At 42.0% G+C, this 27427-nt stretch overlaps 1 protein-coding gene across 3 annotated transcripts in view; it reads left to right on the plus strand.

Moving 5' to 3' along the window:
• The window catches only part of Kdm4c (lysine (K)-specific demethylase 4C), a 302738-nt gene that overhangs the window by 24227 nt on the left and 251084 nt on the right, over positions 1–27427 (plus strand). For all 3 annotated transcript variants that reach the window (XM_013026410.1, XM_013026411.1, XM_013026412.1), the window contains exons 2-4: positions 11595–11755; positions 16730–16905; positions 20815–20929. In XM_013026410.1, coding sequence (XP_012881864.1) covers positions 11612–11755; positions 16730–16905; positions 20815–20929 — 435 coding nt within the window. In that variant the 5' untranslated portion in view covers positions 11595–11611. The remainder of the gene's footprint in view (positions 1–11594; positions 11756–16729; positions 16906–20814; positions 20930–27427) is intronic.

Consider the following 27427-nt stretch of genomic DNA (forward strand, 5'->3'; position numbering starts at 1 on the left):
ACACACACACACACACACACCACCTCTCTCTTTGACCTCAGCAATCTTCAAATTTGGAGATTCCAGTTTTCATTATTTTGTGTCCACACACACACCTCTCTCTCTTTGACCTCAGCAATCTTCACACACACACACCACCTCTCTCTCTTTGACCTCAGCAATCTTCATTTTTGGAGATTCCAGTTTTCATTATTTTGTGTCCACACACACACCTCTCTCTCTTTGACCTCAGCAATCTTCATTTTTGGCGATACCAGTTTTCATTATTTTGTGTCTGCCTTTGACTGAATCATCAGTCAACTGCCCAAAGAACAGATTTGGAAGTTAGGAATAAAGTTTAGTATGTTGATGAATTTGCAGACACAGACTTGGAATACTGAAGACTTATTACGTGGATGTAAGTGGGAATGGGGAGAGCATTGGTCATTGTCAGATAGAAGGGATTGCCAGGCAAGTCTTTGTAATGGTACACATGTTAAATATACGTTGACAGATGGGTTTTGCCAGGTAGCTGAGAATGAGGAAAAAAAACTAACAATAGTAGCACAGTAGTTATGACTATGGAGGCTACTATCTGAGATTAGGTGCATATTTCATCTTCAGCTCTTACTAAGATGGTGTGCAAAGCATTTTCTATCATTAGCTTAATAGAGATGTCACAGGTCAATTTTTTAGTAAAGTTATAAGATTACATAAGAGCAAGTACATTAGTGCACTTAGCTGTCTCACAGGAAGTACTCACAGTGGTACACATGTGACAGATACCTATATACAGCACAGTAGCAGGGGTGGGAGGGAAGGGGGGGCAGGGAGAATGGCTTAGCATTCTTGGGAATGTTGAGTGGTTTAGAATTAAGCGATCTAGTGGGCCAAAAGGGTCTTTGAGGCTGGGTGAAAAGCAGGATCTAGAACATGGCAGGACTAGAATTATATTAAGCTATTTTAAAGGATTTATAAAGAGGATGAGATAAGCATGGTGGTACACACCTTTAATCCTTTGGAAGTACACACTTTGCTCTTCAGAGTTTGAGGTTGGGTGAGATTGAGGCCAGACTGGGCTAGATTAGTCCTATTCCAAAATTTAGGATCAATACTTGATTTAGGCTAGTAACTGTTGGCATGGAGACCAAAGAACAGTATGAACAGTTGAAGGAAGGAAGTTGAAGAGACAACAGTGGTCTATACTTAGGAGTAGGAGGAAAATGGAGTGGAGCTCAGGTGGAGCTCAGGATGACCTCTGCGTTCTGATGTGAAACATAGAGGGTGGAGGACATCTTGCTCTGTTGGAGATCTGCTTACATTTCAGTTCCCTCTACCCTGATCCTGTTAAAGGGTTAGCTTAAAGTTTTCTGAAAGTGTTCTTGGTGATCTGTGCTGCCCTTCTACTGACCCCTAGTTGGTGGTATGATAACCACTTGCATACTTTTATACTTATGCACTCATTAGCTCTTTGTGGATTCAGTATTTTGGCCACAAAGTGGCAAGCTAGATTGTGGGTGATGGAACCGGGTTTTAAACTAGGATGGAGAAGCAGATTTTGGAGGAAGGTTTATATTTAAATTTCAGATTCTGTATTGTCTTTGCAGAATTGTTCACAAAGTTTGTGCCCAGTAGGTCCTTGGGTTTACTGGGACTGAATTTAGGGGAGAGGTCTATGTTATTTCCTTCCTTCCTTCCTTCCTTCCTTCCTTCCTTCCTTCCTTCCTTCCTTCCCTCCCTCCCTCCCTCCTTCCCTCCTTCCTTCCTTCCCCAGTCCTGGAGCTTGGACTTAGGGCCTGGGCACTGTCCCTGAGCTTCTTTGCTCAAGGCTAGCACTGTATCACTTGAGCCATAGCGCCACTTTTTTTTTTTTGGTAGGTCGTGGGGCTTGAACTCTGGGCCTGGGCGCTGTCCCTCAGCTTTTCAGTTCAAGACGAGAGCTCTACTGCTTGAGCCACAGTGCCACTTCTGGTTTTCTAGTGGGTTTATTGGAGATAAGAGTCTCACGGACTTTCCTGCCAGTGCTGGCTTTCCTGCCGTGGCTGAACCGCAATCCTCAGATCTCAGCCTCCTGAGTAGCTAGGATTACAGGTGTGAGCTGCTGGTGCCTGGCTACTACTATTAATTATTATTATTAATTTATTTTTTGGGTCCGGTCGTGGGGCCTGAACTCTGGGCTTGAGTGCTGTCTCTCAGCTCTTCAGCTCAACGCTAGTGCTCTACCACTTGAGCCGCAGCGCCACTTCCGGGTTTTTTCTTTTTGCTTATGTGGTGCTGAGGAATCGAACCCAGGGCCTCAGGCATGCAAGGCAAGCTCTCTACCACTGAGCTACCTTCCCAGCCCCCTAATTATTATTTTTAAGTGAGCACATAGATGTCACTCACCTGGCAATGTGTCAGATTCTTGCATTTGGCAGTTTTTTAAGCAGTGTCTATGGTTGGGTAGGTAGTGCCACCCATTTTCCTGATGAGGAAACAATAACTTCCTTGAGGTCACATAGCTATTAAGTTGAGGAAGGCATGTGGAACGATCAGAATCCAGTACTGTGTGGCTCTTGAGATCTCTTTAACAATCTTTAATTATTCTCTCTCTCTCTTTGTTCGGTCATGGGGCTTGAACTCTGGGCCTGGGCGTTGTCCCTGTGCTCCTCAGCTCAAGGCGAGCACTCTACTGCACCACTTCTAATTTTCTAATTAGAGATAAGAGTCTCATGGACTTTCCTGCTTGGGCTGGCTTTGAACCGAGATCCTCAGATCTTAGCTTCCTGAGTAGCTAGGATTACAGGTGTGAGCCACCAGCGCCAGGCATTAGTTTCCTCCTTTTTTTGTGCTAGTAATTAGGCCGGACTTCTACTTCTGGCTTTTTGTTGGTTAATTGGAGAGATAAGGGTTTGTCTCCCTGGGCCAGCTTTGAACAGGGATCTTTAGATCTCAGCCTCCTGAGTAGCTAGAAGTACAGGAGTGGGCCACAAGTACCCGGCGTCTGCCTTGGCTTTCATTGCTGGAATTATAAGCATGCAGTATGACCCTCAGCTTTTTTTTGTTTTTGAGACAGAGTCTTGGCTATGTAGAGCAGATTGGTCTTGAACTTGAGATCCTCCTGCTTTAGCTTTCCAACTATTGAGATTGTCAAAAGTATCTTCTCACAGATTCATTGGCTCTTCTGTTCCAGGACTGCTTCCTGGAGTCTTCTTTTCCATTTTGGAATGGGCAGGCTCAAGGAGCTAGAGAATGGGGTGTAGACTTGAATCCAGAAGGAAAACCTGCTGGGTCTGTGGATAGTTTGGGGCCTGGTGTCTGGTTACATAGTGCTAGGGCTTTTTTTTTTTTTTTTTTTTTTTTAAAACTGTGTTGTTTTCTAACTTAGGGCCCTGGGCCTGGGGTTAGAGGTGGGGTTGGGGATGGGGTGGAGTGTATTCTGAAAACACAAAAGGCAGCCTAAATTTAGAGCCCTGCAGACATTTGATACCTTGATAGGTATGCTAAAGAACTTCCTTATCCTCCTTAATATGGGATCCATTGAGGCAAAGTAAAATGGGAGGTCTGAGTCTTGTGAGTTTTACTGATAATAAAACTGATGTGGCTTTCTGTTCTTTTGCCTCTGGGCCTGGCCCTGTATTAGTTTGCTAGAACTGTTGTAATAAATTACCATCTGCTTGAGTGGTTTGAAACAAGAGAAAATGCATTCTTTCACAGTCCTGACAGCTAAATGTCTAAAGTCAAGGTGCCAGGCAGTTTGTGTTATTACTGAAGAATTTAGGAAAGGATCTGTTGCCTGCTTTTCTTTTGGCTTCTTGAGTTCGAGCAGTTTGGACATTCTCTAACTTGTGTCTGCATGACTCCAATCTCTGCTTCTGTCTTCAGATGGTATGGCATTCTTCCTTCTGGGTCTCGCTCTCGCGCTCGCGCTCTTTCTGGTCGTGGGGCTTGAACTCTGGGCCTGGGCGCTGTCCCTGAGCTGTTCAGCTCAAGGCTAGCTCTCTACTACCACTTGAGCCACAGAGCTACTTCCGATTTTCTGAGTGGTTTATTGGAGATAAGAGTCTCATGGTCTTTCCTGCCCAGGCTGGCTTTGAACGGAGATCCTCTGATCTCAGCCTCCTGAGTAGCTAGGATTTAGGCGTGAGGCACTGGTGCTTGGTTTCTCTTCTCTTTTAAAAGTCATTATAAACTAGAGCCTGCGTTAATTAATCTCACCTTAATTGATTACGTAAATCTGCAAAGGCTATGTATGTTGAGGGTTCAGGTATCACAGGTATTTGGGGTCAGGTTGCAATATGTGTTTTGGGGTGAAATGAGTCAACCTGCAACAATGCCCATCCAAGGCAGTGTGCAGAGCAGAAACTTGCTTGATTCACTATGAGAATAAACCTAGCTAACTTGTGTTGGAACTGAAATGCCAGACTTGTACTTACCTTTTGTAGGCCCAGGCCCCATGTCTGGTGAATCTGGCCCCTGGGAATGGGAATAGCAGAGTGGGTATGTGGGGGAGGGTCTGGGATAGGGATGGGACAGCACCTGCTGAGTAACTTTGCTGCTCAATTTCTTTTTGAACTTACTTTGGAGGAAAGAGAGAGTGATGACCACTAGGGTTTGAACAGGAACGACAGAGACTGAAATAGCCTTCTTCTAAACTAGTACAGCTGTGGCTCTTCCTTGATTGTCTCTTTAGCCTGGTGCATTACCTGCTAAACTGGTGAGTGCTTTATAGTTAGACCTTAAAGGATTGTCTTTAGTAACAGCTAGCAGTGAAGAACCATTCTGTGCCAGGGTTTAAGAAACTAATAGCATATGATTGGAGCTATGTCTCAGAAGTTGTTCAGAAGTAGAGAATCCAAGTCAGAAATGAATCATGCATAAGGAAAACAGTGTAGAATATAACATTACATTTGGCCAGAAACAATCAATTTCCTTATTATTACTGAATAGATCTGATTTGTCATTAAAGTAGGAGGGTAGACATTGTTTCTTTATAGTAAACATTTTTCATAAATGAAAACGTAGGAGATATATAAGTATAATTGATACCAGACATTTTTTCACTTAATAGCAGAGTTTTTTTTTTCTATTTTTCCTTTTAAACTTATTAAACTTTTGTATACCTATAGTCCCAGCTACTTGGGAGACTGAGACAGCAGGATCACTTGAAGATAAAAGTTCAAGGTAAGCCAGGTGCTGGTGGCTCATGCCTATAATCCTGGCTACCCAGGAGGCTGAGATCTGAGGATCGTAGTTCAAAGCCAGTCCAGGCAGGAAAGTCTGTGCGACTCTTATCTCCAATTAACTACCAGAATGCCAGAGTGGTGCTGTGGCTCAAGTGGTAGAGCACTCACCTTGAGCTGAAGAGCGCTGGGACAGTACCCAAGCCCAGAGTTCAAGCCCCCTGTCACCCCCCCAAAAAAAAGTTCAAGGTAAGGTGCCCATTGTTCAAGCCTGTAATCCTAGCTGCTCAGGAGACTGAGAGCTGAGGATCAAGGTTCAAAGCCAGCCAGAGCAGGAAAATCCATGAGACCCTTATCCCCAATAAACCACTCAGAAAACCAGAAATAGCCGTGTAGCTCAAGTGGTAGAATGCTTGCCTTGAGCTGAACTGCTGAGGGACAGAGCCCAGGCCCAGAGTTCAAGCCCCACAACTGACAAAAAAAAAGTAATGAGTATAAGTAGTCCCCCCAAAGAACTTAAAATGTACATAAATGTCCAAAAGTCAGTGCTATTAATAATCAAAGAAATGAAATTTAACAATAGACTTATTTGCCTATAATATTGGCAAAGATTTAGATAGTTGGATTAAATATTGAGTTATTTTAACATTTAAAATTTTATGATGATCATATATTGGGTTTAGAGATTGAAAAAGTTCTAAAGCCTAGGTTAACTAGGGTTTTGGTGTATGCTACTTCCAGTTTTCTGTGGTTTATTGGAGATAAGGGTACCGTGGATGTTCCTGGGTGGGCTGGCTTTGAACCGTGATTCTCAGGTCTCATCTTCCTGTAGAATTACAGGCGTGAGCCACTGGTGCTGGGCATTGGAACTAGTTTTGTGCAGTCAAAGGAGAAGTTATGTCATATAGGGACAAAGTCTATTTTCCCTCTCTCTAGAAAGCTAGGTCACAGCCAAGTTTTAATTTTAATTGCTGCTCATTTGTTGCAGGTATTTTTTTTTACATTCTTTTTTTTAAATTTAATTTAATTTTATTTGTGAACCTACTGTACAGAGGGGTTATAATTACATGGGCAGGATAACACGTACATTTCTTACCAAGTATTGCAGCCTCCTCCTTTGTTTACCCTTCACATCCCTTCCCAGCCTCCCCCCTCCCCCCCCAATCCCAATCCTTCTCCTCCTCCCCCCCTCTGCACTGACGTTGTAAAGCTCATTTTGGACATGACAACTTGTACTTCTCATTGTTTGTTGCAGGTATTTTTTTTGAGACAGTCTTGTTATGTTTTAGTAGGAGCCAGCAGTGCAGAGCTATTCTGTGCCAGGGCTTGTTGAAGAAACTAATAGTCATATAAGGATAAGCATTAGCTGCCTAGCCTAGGCTGACCTCAAACTTACGATTTTCCTTCCTTTGCCTGATATTGTGTGTGTATGTGTGTATGTGTATATGTATGTGTATGTATGTGTGTGTGCGCCTGTGCCTTTTATTAGGGCTTGAACTCAGGGCCTGGGTACTGTTCCTTAGCTTTTTGCTCTAGGCTAGTACTCTCACTTAAGCCATAGCTTTACTTTTTGCTTTTTGGTGGTTCATTGGAGATAAGACTTGGACTTTCTTGCTTATTCTGGCTTTGAACCATGATACTCAGATCTCAGTCTCCTGAGTAGCTAGGATCACAGGCATGAGCCACTGGCTCTTGTGGTTAATCTCCAATTAACCACAAAATGGTGGACATGGAGCTGTGCTTTACGTGGTAGTGCTATCTTTAAGCAAAAGACCTCAGGGACAGTGCCCAGACCCAAGTTCAAACCCCAGTACCACCACAAAAAACAAAAACAAAAACAAAACACCAGACAGAAAATGATCTGAATTTGGCATCTTTTTATTTAAATACTGTAACAATTTGGTATTTATTCTTTTACTCAGCTGGCAAATAATTATTGCAGCAGGCTGCATGCCAGGCTATATGCCAGGGCTGACAGAGATGGCTCTGAGAGTCTTTGAGAGCTCATAGCTCAGTGTGTGGTCGGAAGTGCTAGCAGCTGGGTGAGGCAACTGCTCTATGGAGGCATGCAGAAAGGGAGAGGAAATGCAGGGGTGTCACTCAGTCCTTGCCAGAGGGTTGGCAATCTCAAGACAGGCTGGAGTTTGTCAGGTGAGGAAGCAGGCTGAGGCTGCTTCAAGAGTAGGGAGTGATGTGCCAGGACACAGAGAGCTCTGCTTGTTAGAGAAGCACAAGTCTGTAAGTATTGTGCAAAGTGCAGTTGGCTTTCTTTTCTGTATTTGAGTGTTTAGCATCAATGAATTGAACTGAGGATTAAAAATATTTGAAAATTTTGCGTATATAGATTTTTACTTGTCAGCAGTATGGCATACTATTCATTTAACATTTACATTGACTAAGTAAGCTAATAATTTAAAGTATATAGAAGACTATGCATAAGTTGTATGTGAACATTTAGCTATTTTAAAGAAGGACTTGAGCGCCCTTACAGATGAGTATCCTAGGGGGAGGAGTCCAATCTCCTGTGGACAGGCAGGAATGACTATACAGTGTAGTTAGTGGTGATGGATGAGGCTAGGGTAGTTAAGCAAGAGCTAGATTTGGATGCATAGAGTGAAAATTTTATCTTGCAGGCCATAGATCTGGGTATGTGTACCTATGTTTATATAGAGGAAGATATGTGGGGACTGGGACTGGAAGTTCAATCTGGTGCTGAGACTTGAACTCTGAACCTTCCTTCCTTCCCTCCCTCCCTCCCTCCCTCCCTCCCTCCCTCCCTCCCTCCCTCCCTTCCTTTTTCTTTTTTTGGGTCCAGTTGTGTGGCCTGAACTCTGGGCCTGGGCGCTGTCCCTCGGCTCTTCAGCTCAAGGCTAACACTCTACCACTTGAGCCACAACGCCACTTCTGACTTTTTTTTTTCTCTGCTTATGTGGTGCTTAGGAATTGAACCCAGGGCCTTAAGCATGCATGGCAAACGCTCTACCACTAAGCCACCTTCCCAGCCCCTTTTTTCTTTTTTCTTTTTGTCAGTCATGGGGCTTGAACTCTGGGCGCTATTCCTCAGCTCTTCAGCTCAAGGCTAGTGCTCTACCACTTGAGTCACAGCACCACTTCCAGTTTTCAGGTGGTTAATTGGAGATAAGGGTCTCACGGACTTTCTTGCCCGGGCTGCCTTTGAACCATGATCCTCAGATCTCAGCCTCCTGGGTAGTTAGGATTAGAGGCACTGTTGCCTGGTTAGAATTGTGCTTTCTTAGTTGGTTTTCATGCTCATAGCTGGTGCTCTACCACTTGAGCTACATACTCAACCTTTTTTTTTTTTGAGAGTCTTGAGGTGTGAACTCAGTACTAGGTGCTGTCCTTGTATTTTTTTTTTTTTTTCCAAGACTAAATGCTCCATCACTTGAGCCACAGCTCCACTTCTGGCTTCTTGGTGATTAATTGGGGATGAGTCTCAGATTTTTCCTGCCCAAGCTGGCTTCATACTGAGATCCTCAGGTTTCAGCCTCATTCATGGCTAGGATTACAGATGTGAGCCACAGGTGCTGGTCCTAACCTGACTTTTTGCTGGTAAATTGGAAATGGAATCTCACAGACTCTTGTGCGCAGGCTGACTAAGAATACCAAGCCTTTAGGTCTAGGATTTTTTTTTTTTTAATTTTGCATACCCTTTTCCCGAGACAAGGAGAATCCAAAATGTTTTCTCCTGTGTATTACTATATTTCTGAGATTATTTTCTTTGAATTTTAAATTCCTAAAGGGTGTTAAGACTTATGTGTGCGTTTTCTGGTACTGGTGTTTGAACTCAAGGTTAGGGTGTTGCCGGTAGCTTTTCCAGTCAAGGCTAGCACTCTACCACTAGAGAGCCACACCTCTAATTTTGGCTCTTTTTTTTTTTTTGTCCAGTCTTGGGACTTGAACTCTTGGCTTGAACTCAGGGCCTGGGTGCTATTGCTGAGCCTTTTTATACTCTACCACTTGAGCTACAGTGCCATTTCCTACTTTTCAGTGATTACATAGAGATAAGAATCTCCTGGGGACTTTTTGCCAAGGATGGTTTCTAACTATGACCTTCAGATATCATCCTCCTGAGTAGCTAGGATTACAGGTGTGAGCAACCAGTGCTGCCTTACTTTTTGCTTTTTGATAGTTAAATTGGAGGTAAGAGTCTCTTGACTTTTTTACTTTGGCTGTCTTTGAACTACAATACAACCCTCAGATCTCATCCCTCTGAGAGTATTATAGGCTTGAGCCCCTGGGGCTATGATTTACTTTTCATCTTTTTGTTTCTTTTAACTCCTTATCTGTATATTGTAGGATGGATCAGTTTTACATTCTTTAAATGAATGATAATCACATCATTATATATTTTTTAACTTCTTAGATGATAGCTGATCTTCTCTTATACTTTTCACATTTTTTTCAGGCAATTAAATTTAGTGTGTGTGTGTGTGTGTGTGTGTGTGTGTGTGTAAGGAGTGGTACTGGTAGCTCATGCCTGTAATCCTAGCTATTCAGGGGGCTGAGATGATAATGATTTGAAGCTAGTCAAGGCAGGAAAGACCCTGTGACTGCTCTCCAGTTAATCCTCAAAAAGTCAGAAGTTGAGCCGTGGTTCAAGTGGTAGAGTGCTAGCCATGAGCAAAAAAGCTCAGGGACATCATCCAGGCCCTAAGTTTATCAGTACTGTCAAAAAAAAAAAAAAGGGAAAACTTCACTCAAAGAGGATTTAAAGGGCTGGGAAGGTGGCTCAGTGGTAGAGCGCTTGCCTTGCATGCATGAGGCCCTGGGTCCAATTCCTCAGCACCACATAAGCAAAAAGAAAAAAGCCAGGAGTGGCGCTGTGGCTCAAGTGGTAGAGCGCTAGCCTTGAGCTGAAGAGCTGAGGGACAGCGCCCAGGCCCAGAGTTCAGGCCCCACGACCGGACCCCCCCCCCCAAAAAAAAAAAAGGATTTAAACTCAAATTTGAGTTCTTTACACCATCTGGAAGTAGGTTGGGTGGGTCTTTCTGAATCAGTCACTCTAATGCTTTTTTGTTTTTGCTCAGTTGTTAGGCTTGAACTGGATGCTGTCCTTGAGGCTCTTCTACTCCAGGCTAGCGTTCTACCACTTTGAGCCACAGTGCTATTTCTAGTTTTTTGGTGGTTAATTGGAGATAAGAGTCTTACAGCCTTTCCTGCCCAGGCTGGCTTTGAACCATGACCTCAGATCTCAGCTTCCTGAGTAGCTAAAATTATAAGTGTGAGTCACCAGTACCCAGTTCATTTTAGAGCTTCTTTATTCATCTTTGCATTCTCTGTGTCTGAAATGTGTTAGGTGCTCCATAAACATTTGTTGAAGGAGTCATCTCACACATTGACAGCAAAATTAAGTTGTTTTTGCAGGAAAAACCTGCAGACTACCTACGTGAGTGTGTATGTGGGCACTTGGGTGCATGCATGCATGCGAGTGTGTGCGCACACACATGTGCGTGCACTATGGGGTTTTGTGCTTACTATGTAAATGCTATGTCACTTGAGTCATGCTACTATTTGAGCACCTACTGTTTTATGTATCTTCTGAAATTTTGGTTTCTAAGCCCCAGACACTAAACTTTCCTCAATTCCTGCAATACGTCCCATGTATCTCCGCTTCCTGAACTAGTCATTCTCTCATCTGACCAGCTGAAATATCTTGTTATGAGTCTTTAATCCCACCCTTTCTAACGAAGTAATTTCTAATTAGTCTAGTAGAGTTATTTCTTTCTTGCATGCATTTTTGAAGTTTTCTCAACCTTTAGACAGTGAACTTGGGAGGAGAAGAGACACCTTCGCCTTTCTTTGTTCTTCCTGGTGTTTTTTTTCAATGATTCGTTTGTAAATTATTACAGGAAAGCATGTTAGAACAAGCTGGAAGCATATTCCAGCCAACTGTGCTAGGAATATTGAGTGTCCTCTACTTAGACTAGTTGAAGTCTTTCGATAATATGCATGTGAGTGACAGAGTTTCTTTCAGAACTGGTACATAAGAGCAACATTTTAGGATTGGAGATGTGGCATAGGTGATAAGGCACTAGCCAGTGAATAAAAGCATCAGATATGAGTTCAAGTCCCTGTCTAGACAAAACAAATGCCCTCTTCCTCCCTCCCCCAACTCCCCAAAAGAATAACATCTTTTGTGGTCTTGTTTTTACTTGGAACCAAGGATCTTGAATAGGCCAGCAGTACAGTCCTGCTATGATTCTGTGCCAGGAATAGGAGCTTGGCAAGAGGTGACCAGAGTCTGCTGTTTTATCAGAAGTCTGGAGAGATGAGCGCGGGGGGGTGGGGGGGGAGTAGGAAGTAACTGGAGAGCAGAGCTCCTGCTGTGTGGGGGTGATTTCAGGGGATTGCTTACATGGTGCTCAGTAGAAAAGACCACTGACTTTAAGCACACATAATTCAGTGCTGATGATTGTATCCTCTTCTCTACAGAGACTACCTTAGCCATCATGGAGGTGGCGGAGGCGGGGAGCCCCCTGAACCCCAGCTGTAAGATAATGACTTTCAGACCCTCCATGGAGGAGTTCCGGGAGTTCAACAAATACCTTGCCTACATGGAGTCGAAAGGAGCTCACCGAGCAGGTCTTGCAAAGGTGATTATGCTCAGATCTTGGCTTGAAAAAAGATCACTTGGCCTTCAGTTATGCTTCATTGTGTCTTCTGTAGGAGAAAAATTGTAACGTATTTGTCCTTGTTAGTCATGTGTAACACTGATTTCCTTCCTCAAATAAGAGTGATCTTATTTTTCTTTTTTCTGTTTTCTTTTTGGTCCATTGTGGGGCTTGAACTCAGGGTCTGGGTGCTGTCCCTGAGCTCTTTCACTCAAGAATAGAGCTCTACCACTTTGAATTCCACATCCGGTTTTTAAGTGGTTAATTGGAGGTAAGAGTCTCACAGACTTTCCTGCTTAGGCTGGCTTTGAACCACAATCCTCAGGTCTCAGCCTGCTTTGTAGCTAAGATTACAGATGTGAGCCATCAGTGTCCATCCTTTTCCATCCTTGAGCCATGCTTCTGGCTATGCTCTTAGACCACTTTTTTTTTCTTTTTTATTTCTTTACACATCAGGGATAGCTCATAGATACCAGAGATATACCTGTATTGAGTTTTAGAAGTATAAGAGTATTAATAGTTTTATCAATTTTCTCTCCTTTCCTTGCTTCTTATGCTTTTTCTTTGTCATTTAACTTTATTCTAAAATATAAAAAAATTAAACTTTTAAATATCTTTAAACAGTTGTAAAAAGGAGTCTCAATTCAACATGTCAGTTTATGATTACAATGAGTACATGACCTTTTTGAGATATACTTTATGTAAAAAAGCAGTATACCCACTTAAAGTAGTAATTCAGGGGTTTTTAGTTTATTCAGTTGTCCATCTGTCACTACTGTTGCTTTTCTGAACATTTTCATCATCACAGAAAGATACTGTATTCATTAAGCAGTCATTTCCTATATCCTGTCACCAACCATTGTCCCTTGCAGCCCTAGGCAACCATGATCAGTTTTTTTCTTTGTCTATTCTATTTTTAGTTATTTTTTCACCAAATGTGAAGAGTTTGTGCTATGTGCCAAGAGTATATGAGGGTGCTGGGGATATAGAATAGACCAAATCCCTGCTTCATGGAACTTACATATTGGTGATAGCATGTTATAATGATGAGAAATGGACATTTAAGCAGAGACTCAAACCCAGAAAATCAAGAGAGTTCAGGTTGAAGTTAGCCTGGGCCAAAAAGTTTGTTAGATTCTGTCTCCAAAATTAGTAAAAAGCAGGGCTGAAGGTATGACTCAGCCATAGAGCACTAGCCTAGGAAGTACAGGCCCTGAGTTCAAATCCCAGAACTGCCAAAACAAAAAATGAAATAACAAAAACCAACAGAAAAAGCCCAATCAAACAAAAAACCCCAGTCTTCTCAAGATGTAGGAAGAAAGAACAGTAAGTCCAGAAGTCTAGAAAGTGGCCTGAACTTTTTTTTTTTAAATGATCATTTTATTTTTAATTTTTTAATTTTTTTGGGGTCCGGTTGTGGGGCCTGAACTCTGGGCCTGGGCGCTGTCCCTCAGCTCTTCAGCTCAAAGCTAGCACTCTACCACTTGAGCCATAGCGCCACTTCCGGCTTTTTTCTTTTTGCTTATGTGGTGCTGAGGAATCAAACCCAGGGTCTCAGGCATGCAAGTCAAGCGCTCTACCACTGAGCCATCTTCCCAGCCCATGGCCTGAACTTTATTATGAGAGGAATAGGGAGTTGTCACTGTGTGGGCAGGGTTAGCAGGTGGTGAGGAAAGTGCAGAAGGGACCATGTAAACTATCAGATGGTCATTCTAAGTGCAAGGAAAGGAAGATGTGGTGACTGTTGGCTTATCTATTTTGTTTCTGTTTTTGTGCGCATACTTGGGCTTGAAGTGAGGGCCTGGGCACTGACCCTTAGCATTTTCGCTTAAGTCTGGTGAGTTAGCACTGAGCCACAGCTCTGCTTCTGGCTAATTGGAGGTAAGAATCTCACAGATTTTGCCTGCCTGGGCAGTTGGTGAACCTTGATCTTCAGATCTCAGCCTCCTTAGCAGTTACAATTTTGTGTGATCCACTGGTGCCTGGCTATTTCTTTTGTTGCTGTTGTTGTTTAGATCACTGGCCTCTATTTACAGAATATATTTCTTGGGTCTGAGGCGAGATAGCATTCAGTGATTCTTGTTGGGGCATTTGTGTTTGTCAAGTGAGGATGGTAGCCTAGACCAGTGAGGAAGAGAGAAGCAGTCTACAGTTTAGATGTGTTTGAAAAACCTTTTCTTCTTGTAAGTGCCAGTTAATACCTGTAAAAATGATGATAAATGATACATTCAGGGTCATAGATGCATTCAGTAACGTTTGGAGAACTGCATTGCATGTTTGGACTCTGACAGATCAAAGAGCTCGGAAAGAGAGGTAGTCTATGACATTCATCTCTTTTTATTTGTAACCAGAGAGGAAGAAATGAAGTTTAATTTAAAAATTGTCTTAGGAAAAATGTATTTTATTGTACTTATTTCAGTTTAATTGATCTAATTATTTAGTTTGTAATCTGGGACTGATAAGACTGAAACCTATAGACATGTCAGTATCATGTCTATATGAATGCCTGAGCTTTGGCAGAACCCATCATTGGGATGAATCAGGTGACTTCATCTGTGTAAAGGTTTTACCTGGACTCTCCCTCTCTGCTGTGAAGGTTACCTGTGGAGAGCAGATGCAGCTGAGCAGACAACTGGATGCTACTTGTAATCCAAGTCTTTACATATGTCCCTAGAGGGTCTGTCATTTTGTTTTGTGTTTGTTAAAGTTCAAAGTCAATTTTAGAAAGGTTTACAACTTAGGGATATTAGATTGAGTGTTAACTAGATCTGGGTGAGATTTGAAAAAGGAGAAAACAAAGTAAAGGTTCAGGATGAATTTCCAGGCTTAGCTTCTTTATTGGAGTAACTCTTAAAATATTTAATTTTTGGCCTCTCAGCAGTTCAATATTACCTCTATGAGACAAATCATTCTTTAGTTGAAACAAATATCTTCTTTCAGAATCATTTAACAAAGTTTGGTCTTGAACTTGTAATGGTTTACTAAGGATTGACAGAAGGGAATCTGGGATATGACTCTTTCCTTTGGTCTCTGAATGTAGCCCTTTGTCCTATTTTCTCTCCTTTCTTGAAAACATACACTGTGTTTCCACTGAGATTAGTAGATTGTCTGGTGACAAAGTGACATGTTTAGTAACTTGGAAGAGGAAGCAACAGCTACCCTCCCAAAGGAGCTCCAGGCACAGAATCTACCTGTGCTGCTCCTGGCATTATGAGACTGAAGAAAGGTAATGAGAATTACAATTACAAGACACACCTGAGTCCAAAAATGCCTCCTTAAGTAAGTCAAGACTCATTGACAGAGTTGGAGATACTTATTTATCCTATCCCATGATAATTTCCTATTGCTTGTATTAGGAATACAACACTATTTTTTATTTATTTTTTTGGGTCCGGTTGTGGGGCCTGAACTCTGGGCCTGGACACTGTCCCTTAGCTCTTCAGCTCAAGGCTAGTGCTCTCCCACTTGAGCCACAGCGCCACTTCCGGCTTTTTTCTTTTAGCTTATGTGGTGCTGGGGAATCGAACCCAGGACCTCATGCATGCAAGGCAAGCACTCTCCCATTGAGCCACCTCCCCAGCCCCACAACACACTATTTTTTCTAATCATTTTTTACCATCTTTTATGGCAAATAATATAATATCAATATTGCCTATCTTATTGTTTTGGAAGTTGCCACAGTAACACATGTACAGAACTGCACTAAATCAGATGTTATAGTGAAAATCAAGACTGCACTTACAAAGCTACTTTGCTTATATATCCCTGCACTTACAAAGCTACTTTGCTTATATATCCTTGAAGAACAGAGCATGGGAAGGCTCTTTGTTAATGTAGTGTTGACAACTTAGTGAATTTGTCTTAGTTTATGATTCAAAGATAGTGATGGAATAGTTCTAATAGTAGTGACTTTGGCTTCAGATTATTGTCTATTTTGATTATTTTCTTTTTTCTTTTTTTTTTTTTTTTTTGGGTGGGTCCGGTCGTGGGGCTTGAACTCTGGGCCTGGACACTGTCCCTCAGCTCTTCAGCTCAAGGCTAGCGCTCTACCACTTGAGCCGCAGTGCACTTCCGGCTTTTTTCTTTTTGCTTATGTGGTGCTGAGGAATCGAACCCAGGGCCTCATGCATGCAAGGCAAGCACTCTACCACTGAGCCACCTTCCCAGCCCTTGATTATTTTCTAATTAGTTTTTTTTTTTTTTTTTGTTGTTGGTCATGGGGCTTGAACTCTGGGCCTGGGCCTTGGTGCTGTCCCTCAGCTCTTCAGCTCAAGGTGAGTACTCTACCACTTGAGCTACAGCACCATTTTTGGTTTTCTAGTGGTTTATTGGAGATAGGAATCACATGGTCTTTCCTTCCCGGGGGATGGCTTTGAACCGAAATCCTCAGATCTCAGCCTCTTGAGCAGCTAGGATTACAGGCTTGAGCCACCAGCACCCGGCTAATTAGTATTTTTTTTAAGATATGTATTTGGATTTTACTTTTATTTCTGGGGTCAAGGTTTGATACCTTAGGTCTGATTGCACTTGAGATAATTCTTGTTGGGAAAGTTGGCAGATTATGATGAACTTTTAAAATATATGAGATGGATGAAAATTGTCCACACAGTAATTGGGCAGAGACTGCTCTGGTCATAGTTGATACATATGATTTTTTAGCACAGAGAGTACAGTTTCACCATAAGTGAAGACAGTCAGTAGCACATAGCTTGTCCTCCTCTTGCCTCTTGTCAATACTAGGTGGTGGTGATAGAAACTGTGCTGGAGGCTGGTGCTCTCCCACTTGAGCCACAGCTCCACTTCTGGCTTTTGATGGTTAATTGGAAATAGGGCTGTCACAGACTTTTCCTACCTGGGTTGGCAGTCCTCGCATCTCAGTTTCCTGAGTAGCTAGCATTACAGTCATGGTTAACGGGTGCCTTGCCTCAGGATAATAATTTATTATTTTACTTTTAGGTGATTCCTCCCAAGGAATGGAAGCCAAGACAATGCTATGATGACATTGATAATTTGCTTATTCCAGCACCAATTCAGCAGATGGTCACAGGGCAGTCGGGACTGTTTACTCAATACAACATTCAGAAAAAGGCCATGACTGTGAAGGAGTTCAGACAGCTGGCCAACAGTGGCAAGTGAGTTGATGATTTTTGTCTGCTGTTTGTATTTCTTTCAAATGTCTATGTGGATAGCACAAGTCAGCTGTTCAGTCTCTTTCAGTCCCTATTTAATAACTGCATTTGTTTTCTTGGGGTATTGTCTCACCCTTTGCTTCACTGTTAAGGACATGTTCTATAGTTTGTTACCTTATTCATAATAGCTGTGAGTGTTTTTTTTCTTTAATTGTCGTGAAGTTTTGATTATACACAATTTATCTTTGTTGGGCAAAATTTTCTCTGTGTGACAATGTTTAAGCCTTAAATTACTTGAAAAATATCTTGAATGAGTTGGAAGGGCACCATTGTTTTATTAGTTATCTCATACTGTGTATAAGTGATCCAACTTTCAGCCACTTAAACTAATTCATAGCTTATGAAGGTTGGGAACCGGAGGGTTGTAGGTCCTGTCTAGTTCAGGTCCTCTCATGAATTTGTAGTCAGGATGTTGCCTGGGGTGCTCAGCAGTGTTCCCCTCATGAGTCTCTTAGTGGAAGTCTGCCATCCTTTGCCACATGGCTTGTTCCTCCTGTCCTGGAAGCTGGCTTCTCCCAGAGAACGTGATCTGAGAGTGTTACTGTGATAGAGACTACAATATCTTTTCATGATTCACCTCAGAAGTGATACATTGTCCCCTCTGCCATATTTCTTTGTTCCAAGCAAGCTGCTAAGTGCAGGCTACCCTGAAGGGAAGGAGAATGAAGTTCTACTTTTTAAGGTAGTACTATTAAGTACAATTAAGTATTTGTTGATATATTGAGAATCCAGGCTCTTGTGTGACTATACAGGACACTTGCATGGTCATGTGACTGTGGCTGTCCCATGGTCCTGAGATGGAACTGATTTTCATAGGTTTCAGTTCATCTGGTTTCTTCAGTATACACTTTTGGATAGGACACAGTATACAACAGTAGAGGAAAAAAAAAAGAATAATAGTCTAGTGAATGTATGTGTTGATTGTTTTAGTCAATCTAAATAGTTAGTGTGGTAACATTGCTACTTTTGCCAATCACAAAAATTTGGTTTCATTGTTTTCTCTGTTTCTTTGCTTATTTTTAAAGAAATCTTATTATGATTTATTTTATTATTACTCACCATTCCTGGGACTTGAAATCAGGGCCTGAGCACTGTCCCTGAGCTTCTTTTGCTCAAGGCTAGAATTCTTACCCCTGGAGCCACAATGCCTCTTCTGGCTTTTTTTGTTTATGTGGTGCTGAGGAGTGGAAAGGAGGGCTTCATGCATGCTAGGCAAGCACTCTACCACTAAGCCACATTCCCAGCCCTTGTTATTACTCTTTAGTAACATACATAACTTGTATAAGTGGGGGTTCATTGTGACATTTCCACACATGCATTCAATATGTCCCCATCAACTTCATCTCCTCAATCGCCACCTTATCCCACTCCCCTTTGTTAAAACAATTCCAGCAGGTTTTATTATTCTGTTTTTATACATGTAAATCAATTGTGCCAACTATATTCCTCCTTATTTACTCTCTTCGTTAACCTTCCTACTCCCACAACTGAGCTTCCTATAATTTTTTTTTTAATGATAAACCAAGAGGTTTCACCATAGTACTTTGGACATGCACACATTGTTTGCCCAAAATATATACCCCATTGCTGTCTCTTCTTCCACCCCTCCAGTTCAGACATGCATGTATTATGTTTGCTCAGAATACTGTATTGCTTTCTCTTCCCCTTATTGATCAACAACTTTCACTGAGGTTTCTTACTGATGTTTTCTTACATAGTTGCACTGTACTTCAAAACTATTCACCTGCCAGGTGCCAATGGCTCACGCCTGTAAATCTAGCTACTCAGGAGGCTGAGATCTGCGGATCACGGTTCAAAGCCAGCCCAGGCAAGAAAGTCTGAGTCTCTTATCTCCAATTAACCATCAGAAAACGGGAAGTGGTGCCATGGCTAGAGTGATAAGAGTGCTCGACTTGAGCTGAATTGCTGAGGGACAGCACCCAGGTCCAGGGTTCAAACCCCATGACTGACAAAATAATCCCCCCACCAAATAAACAACCACCACCACCACCAACAACAAAAAACCTGTTTACCCTTCATCTTTCCCTTTCCCTCTCTCCTCCCTTGCTTCCTCCTGTCCATTCCCATAGTTAGAACCATATTCTATGTGTTTGTATGTGTGTATACATGTATAGAAGTAAGTATACGTATGTATACATACATTCATGTCCATGAATATGTTTATCTTATAAGTATGGCTTCCATATATGAGTGAAACCATATATTTGTCTTTTTTCTTTGCTTATTTTCCTCCCTTCCCTCCCTGTACTGAGGTTTGAACTCAGAACCTTGTGCTTGCTAGGCAGGCATTCTGTCACCTGAGCTATGCTTTATTTATTTTCTGGATAGTGTCTTGTGTTGTTGCCTGGAGCTGGCCTCAGGCTGTGATCCTTGTACCAGTGCCTCTTGTGTACCTAGGATTATAAATGCTTGCCATCATACTTGGCCACTTCTTATTTTCCTCATGAAGAAACTTTTTTTTTTTTTGTTGGTCGTGGGGCTTGAACTCTGGGCCTGGGCGCTATCTATCCCTCTGCTCTTCAGCTCAAGGTAAGAGCTCTACCACTTGAGCCACTGTACCACTTTCTGTTTTCTGAGTGGTTTATTGGAGATAAGAGGTTCATGGAGTTTCCTGCCCAGGTTGGCTTTGAACCTCTATCCTCAGATAGCATGATGCTTTTGCTTATTGGCTGGTGCTCTTTCACCTGAGCCACACCTCTAACTGGATATTTCTTCTGTTCAATCAGCAGACTCACAATAATCTGTGAACTACTCAGTGTAGAAGAACTTTATAATGTCAATAAATTCAGAGACCTACCTTATGTTTATATTTTTAAGAACTCTTCATTGCTGCTTCTTAGCTTGTGTTTTCAGTCGCTGTTGCAGCCGCCTGCCATTGTACAGTCTGTTTTGTTCTTGAATTTCTAGACTGGGGCTTGAATTCTGGGCCTGAGCCCTGTCCCTGAGCTCTTCAGCTCAAGGCAAGGGCTCTACTACTTGAGCCATAGTGCCACTTCTGGCTTTCTGGTAGTTAATTGGAGATAAGAGTCTCACAGACTTTCCTGCCCAGGCTGGCTTTGAACTGAGATCCTCAGATCTTAGCTTCCTGAGTAGCTAGGATTGCAGGTGTGAGCCACCAGCACAGCTTGGAGCTGTGTTTTTGGGAGGTTATTACCTTTTTTTGACATTTGGTACACTCTGAAACATTATATTCTGGAAGGGTTCTAACCATATAGTCTCTCATTCCAGCTGTCTAAGATGTTTCTTCTTTTTTTTTTCCCCCACAGTTAATGCATTTAATGAATTTTTAGTGGGTTTGTTCTTTCTCAGTTTTTCCATAGGTGTTATGTCTTATACATATAAATCTCTAAAATATCCTTGTGTAATTGCTTAAAGGTTTTAGTAATAATTCAAAAGCTCAGATAATGCTTTTTAAACTCTCCTCAATATTTTTGTGAAGGTACTTTCCTCAATAACGATGGTAAAGTGAGCCAGAGCCCACAGCTCACACTCTGTAAGCCTAGATATCAGGAGGCCGAGTTCTAGCAGATCACATTATGAAGCCAGCCTTGGCAGACTTATTTCCAATTAAGTAGCAAAAAGCTGTGCTAGGTGGCTCAAGTGGTAGTGTGCCAGCTATGATAAGCAATGAGCCATGTGAGGCCCTGAGCACAGACTCTGGTGTTATTATAAAACAAAAATATAACGTGATCAAAATTAAATGCATTTGTGTTTTTACAGGGTTTGAGAACATAGATGTCAGTAGTATTTTTGTTTCAATAGGATTTTGCTTAGAAAATGAATGTGAAAAAGCTAAAGTTGCTTACTTTTTTTTTTTTTAATCTTTTACAGATATTGTACTCCAAGATACTTGGATTATGAAGATTTGGAACGCAAATACTGGAAAAATTTAACTTTTGTGGCACCTATCTATGGTGCAGATATTAATGGGAGCATATATGATGAGGTATACTTATAGTAGTAAAGAATGTTTTGATGTCTGAGAAGTATTCATTTATGTTAGGTGGTCATGACTCCTAGAGGAAGAGTGAAAAGTCAGCAGCAGGATTTCTGTGGCTAGTGATTTTCAGATTGAAGACAGCTACTTGTACACATAATGATGGTGTAACCATAATGTTGCTGGTGTGTATCTATGTTATGAAAATGGCTGGAAACCTGGTGGTACATTTTCCATGTACCACCACTTGAGAGCAAATGCAATTTTTTTTGTGAGTCCTGGGGCTTGACCTTAGGGCCTGGGCACTGTCCCTGAGCTTTATTTGCTCAAGGCTTGCACTCTACCACTTGAGCGACAACACCACTTCTGGCTTTTTCTGTTTATGTGGTACTGAGAAATGGAACCCAGGGCTTCATGTCTGCTAGGCAAATACTCTACCAGTAAGCCACGTTCCCAGCCCGAGCAAAAGCAGTATTTCAGATTTATTTTGCTTTCTCTCTAGTCATTTAAATGCTACACTGGAAAAGGCTTATATTTATCATTATTCTCTCTTTTATGATCATCTCTCTCATTCTATTCCCATGCCTCCTCCCCTGTTATTGGGATATGGGTCAGCCATGTTGGTTTCAAACTCATGATCCTCTTGCCTTAGCTTCCTTTATTTTTGTGTTGGTACTAAGGCTTTTTTGATCAATGGTGGTGCTCAGTCAGAGTCATACTTCTTTTTTTTGTTGTTGTTGTTGGTCATGGGACTTGAACTCTGGGCCTGGGTGCTGTCCCTGTTATCTTCAGCTCAAGGCTAGTACTCTACCACTTGAGCCACAGCGCCACTTCCAGTTTTCTGGTGGTTTATTGGAGATAAGAGTCTCTTGGATGTTCCTGCCTGGGCTGGCTTTGAACCATGATCCTTAGATCTCAGCCTCCTGATTAGCTAGGATTATAAGTGTGAGCCACCACCACCTGGCTGAGTCATACTTCTACTTCTAGCTTTTTGCTGGTTAATTGGAGTTTCATGGAATCTTCTGCCCAGAATTTTCTTCCTAGGCTGGCTTCGAACTGAGACCTTCAGGTCTCAGCCTCCTGAGTAGCTAGGATTACAGATGTGAACCTTTGGCACTTAGCCTACCTTAGCTTCCTGAATTCTGGGATTATAGGCATGTGGTACCACGCCTATCTTCTTCTTTTTTTCCTCCCACCAGTCTTTGTATATTCTCTGTTTTTCTCAAATTATATTTTTTTGTCATGGGTTTTGAACTCTGGGCCTGGGAACTGTCCCTCAGCTCTTCAGCTCAAGGCAAGCCACTGAGCCACAGCACCACTTCCAGTTGATTAATTGGAGATAAGAGTCTGGGGGTGGGGTGGGGGGAGAGTTTACTGTCTGGCTAAGCTTTGAATCGTGATCCTCCTATCTCAGCCTCCTGAGTAGATAGGATTACAGATGAGAGCCACTGGCCCTGGGCTCCACAGGCCAGTGCTCAAGGCAAGCGCTCTACCATTGAGACACAGCTCCACTTCTGGTTTTCGAGTGGTTTATTGGAGATAGAGTCTCACAGACTTTCCTGCCCGGGCTGGCTTTGAACTGTGATACTCAGATCTCATTCTTCTGAGTAGCTAGGTTACAGGTGTGAGCCACCAGCGCCCCGCTCAAATTATATTTTTGAAAGATTGTACTATTATAGCCTTGTGTTAATTCATTTCTAGGTTTTTTTTTTTTTTTTCTTTTTGGCTGCATTGGGTTTGAAAACCCCACGTCTCATACTTGCTACAGAGATGTTATTTTCCTAGTTGTGCCATGATTTTAGCCCTTTTTGCTTTGGTTGTTTTTCAGCTAGGGTTTCATGTCTTTTTTTTCTTGCCTGGGACTGCCCTTGGATTTCAGTCTTTCTACTTAAGCTTCCTGCATCACTGGGGTTATTGGTATCTACCACCAACCTTAAGCTCAGTTTGTTTGTTGAGATAGTGTCTCACTAATTGTGTGTGTGTGTGTGTGTGTGTATGTATGTGTGTGTGAGAGAGAGAAAGAAAGAGAGAGAGAGAGAGAGAGAGAGAGAGAGAGACTGACTGACCTATGGGATGATATATACATACTTAGGTAAATATGTGTTCCCCAGCAGCCTTTCTTTCAGTCAGTGGATATTTTGTATATGTTTCTGGGGTGAAGAACCATGCCTTTCTTTTTTTTTTTTTTTGGGCCCAGTCGTGGGGGTCTGAACTCTGGGCCTGGGCACTGTCCCTCAGCTCTTCAGCTCAAGGCTAGTGCTCTACCACTTGAGCCACAGCGCCACTTCTGGCTTTTTTTCTGCTTATGTGGTGTTGAGGAATTGAACCCAGGGTCTCATGTATGCAAGGCAAGCACTCTATCACTGAGCCACCTTCTCATCCTCTTTAGTGAAGTGCCCGTTCAAGCCTTGTGTATATTCTCCTTTTCTTCCTGCTTTTCAGAATCAATTCACACTGCTTTTTGTATTCTTTTTTTTTTGTTAGGTCTGGTCGTGGGACTTGAACTCTGGGCCTGGGCGCTGTCCCTCAGCTCTTCAGCTCAAGGCTAGTGCTCTACCACTTGAGCCACAATGCCACTTCCGACTTTTTTCTTTTTGCTTATGTGGTGCTGAGGAATCGAACTCAGGGCCTCAGGCATGCAAGGCAAGCGCTCTACCACTGAGCCACCTTCCCAGCCCCATGCTTTTTGTATTCTTGATGTGAGGTGGTGGCATAACTTCACATTTTCTATAGATTTTGAATTGCTGAACAGTGTCATTTAGGAAAACCATTGTTATTTTTGAAGCTAGACTAAGAAGTAGATGTGACCATGTTTTCTTGGATGTAATGATATCATAGTGCTGTGAATTGCTTTAACTTGTTAAAGTTAAAGCAAAGTCAAAGTAGGGGGAGGAGGTCATTTATAACTGGATTTCAGTACTTTGTGAGATCTCAAGCTCGAGGCACATTGAATATTAATGAAATGACATGAAATCAGGATTTTTGTTTTATGTTTTGAGACAGGGTCTCATGTAGTAGGTTTAGGTTTGTTTAAAAAAATCCTCTAGAAAATTAAGTAGGATAGACATAGGGTAGCAACTATTTATTGTTGGGTACTTGGTGTTTTAAGTATGGGTATACTTAGAATATTGAAAATAAAAGTTAAAAAAAGAAATACTTTCTCCATTCTCTTTGTACATTTTCATTTGAATAAGTACCCTCTGTTAAGAATTTCTTTTGTTAAAAGTAGGTCATGTTCATGTAGGAAAGTTTGAAAATGTAGAAAACAGTTAAGAAAATAAAATTGCTCATAAGCTTACCAAACACAAATGCAAAATAACCTTTTTGTGATTTTCTTTTGGTCTTTCATATGTGTATGTATGTACATACATATTGCATATGGGTACATGTGTCCCATTGGAGTCAAGGAGGTTGTTGTAGTTTTTGCCTCTGAAATGTTTCTGACATTTCTTTTCAGAAAGACTATTTCATATGAACCCCTGTCTCTTTTGGAGACAAAATATTGCTGTATAGTACAGGCTAGGGTGGAACTCAAAATTTTCTACCTCAGTCTCCTGAGAGCTGGGATTATATGATATTTCAGTGTGTATCTAACACTAGTTTTAAATTATTCTTTGTGGTGCTCATTGTTGTGGCCTTTGTAAGATTCCATCATGACGTTCTGTGGCCAGGGCCAAAAGGTGCAGAAAGTGATGGTGCATCCCATCAACTTTATCTTCAGATATTTACAAAATATCTGGAATTCAGGTGTGGCTCTATAGCAAGTGAATATGTGGATAGGGGGCTGCATCATTGGTTTTGATGGATACATGAACCTTGTGTTAGATCATGCAGAAGGTATTCATTCTAAAACAAAGTCAAGAAAACAACTGTGTTGGATCATGTTAAAAGGAGATAATCTTTGTTACAAAGTGTATCCAAATAGAAATGATCAATGAAGTGAAAAGTTATTAAGAATCTTATACATACTTATACATACTGTGTTGGATCATGTTAAAAAGCGATAATCTTTGTTACAAAGTGTCTCCAACTAGAAATGATCAATGAAGTGAAAAGTTATTAAGAATCTTATACATACTTAGACATCCATACTTTTTTTTAGTGTTCTTTTCTGGGAATCTAAGAAAACATCTGTTCATATTGTTTGATGAGCCCCGTTCTTATTGTGCACAGTTCTGATGATCTTGTATTATCATCAGGTGACAATAAAGGCCTTGGGATTGTTTTCATTAAAAAAAATTATTCTTTGTGGTAAATAGTTGCTTGTTGAGTGTGTATGTATATTTGGGTATGTGTGTTTGTGTGTGTGTTTCAGTTCTAGATATATTGTTGTTTTCTTCTTCTTTGTTGCTGTCGTTGTTGTCTTCTTCTTCTTTTTTTTTGGTTGGTTGTGTGGCTTGAACTCTGCACCTGCGTACTGTCCCTCAGCTCTTCAGCTCAAGGTGAGTGCTCTACCACTTGAGCCACATTGCCACCTCTGGTTTTCTGGTGGTTTATTGGAGATAAGAGTCTCCTGGACTTTTCCTGCCCCGGCTGGCTGTGAACTGTGATTCTCAGATCTCAGCCTCCTTAGTAGCTAGGATTACAGGTGTGATCCACTGGTGCCCGGCTGATTTCTTCTTTAGTGATAATACTCTTACAGACCTTTTCTTTTTTGGAAAGATGCAGTCTTGTTCTGTATCCCAGACAAACAGTCTTATAGTTACCATGTTAACAGTTCTATTCTTTGGGGAAGTGAGTGGCTCCATATTGCCTGCCCATAAGCAGGGTCAGAGTTCTCATGAGGTAAAGAGGGACCTGTAGTTCCTAGGACAGGTGACAAATGGAGCATGTATGAGATAACCTATGATAAAGGTGCCTAGGCCAACAGGAGAAGGATTTTTGGAAACATATGGGACTAATATTTTTAAGTTATTCCATTAATAGGACAGTGTGTCTTATTTCAGCACCAGCTGTGTTAAGATCACCAGTTTCAAATCATACATTATATTAAAGTGGCACATTACAGCTAGTTAATTATATTATGTGGCTTCTATCTCATTAAACCAGCTTCAGTGGGATTTCCACTGGAATAGAAGAGGCAGGGTGAATGCTCTTAGCATTTCTTCCTTTCTTCCTTTCTTTCTTTTTTTAGTTGGTTGTGGGGGGTTTGAACTCAGGCCTTGGACACTGTCCCTGATTTTACAGGTGATGAAGCAAGGGACTGAGAGGTTAAGTTGCTTTTCTAGAGTTGAGGCTAGTTGTTGGCTGTTTCATGCTTTCCCTGCATTTTTTTTTCTTTTTCTTTTTTCGGTTGGTTGTGGGGCCTGTACTCTGGGCGTGGGTTCTGTCCTTCAGCTCTTCAGCTCAAAGCTAGCTAGCTACCACTTGAACCACAGTGCTACTTCCAGCCTTTTCTGCTTAATGTGGTACTGAGGAATCTAACCCACGGCCTCATGCCTGCAAGGCAAGCACTCTACCACTGAGCCACCTTCCCAGACCCTTTTTTTTTTTTTTGCCATTTTTGGAGCTTGAACTCTGGGCCTGGGCACTGTCTTTAAGCTCCTTTCACTCAAGACTACTGCTCTACCACGGAGCCAGCACCACTTTTGGCTTTTTCTATGATTAATTGGAGATAAATGTTTCAGGGACTTTCCTGCTTGGATTTGCTTTGAACTGCAACACTCAGATCTCAGCTTCCTGAGTAGCTGGGATTATAGGCGTGAGCTATAGGCGCCCACATTTAAAGAGACAGAGTGTTTCATAGTCAATATTATAATTGTAAAAATGTGTCAGACTAGGTCTTTGTGAACTACATAGACCCTGAGCCTAGGAGCTATTTTTTTTTTTTTTTTGGTTGATCATGGGGCTTGAACTCTGGGCCTGGGCGCTGTCCCTCAGCTCTTCAGCTCAAGGCTAGCGCTCTACCACTTGAACCACAGTGCCACTTCCGGCCTTTTCTGCTTAATGTGGTACTGAGGAATCTAACCCACGGCCTCATGCCTCAAAGCAAGCACTCTACCACTGAGCCACCTTCCCAGACCCTTTTTTTTTTTTTTTTGTCGGTCGTGGGGCTTGAACTCTGGGCTTGGGCGCTGTCCCTCAGCTCTTCAGCTCAAAGCGAGCGCTCTACCACTTGAGCTACAGCGCCACTTCCGGTTTTCTGGTGGTTTATTGGAGATAGGAGTCTCACGGTTTCTCCTGCGCGGGCTGGCTTTGTACCACGATCCTCAGATCTCAGCCTCCTGAGTAGCTAGGATTACAGGCGTGAGCCACCAGCGCCCGGCACCCTTTTTTTTTTTTTTTTTTTTTATTGTATCAGGGTTTGTGTCTAGGGCCTCTCTCTCTGCAGGTGCTCTGACACCTTAGCCATGCCTCTAGTCCTTTTTTGCTTTAGTTATTTTTCCAACAGGGTCTGTTTTTTGGGCCACTCTCAGCTATGAACTTCCTTTTTATGCTTTTCTTGTAAGTAGGAATGACAGGGATGTGCCACTACATTCAGCCATTTTTGTTGAGGTCAGGTATCAT

This window comes from Dipodomys ordii, unplaced genomic scaffold (assembly GCF_000151885.1).
Source record: "Dipodomys ordii isolate 6190 unplaced genomic scaffold, Dord_2.0 Scaffold93, whole genome shotgun sequence".
Lineage (NCBI taxonomy): Eukaryota > Metazoa > Chordata > Mammalia > Rodentia > Heteromyidae > Dipodomys > Dipodomys ordii.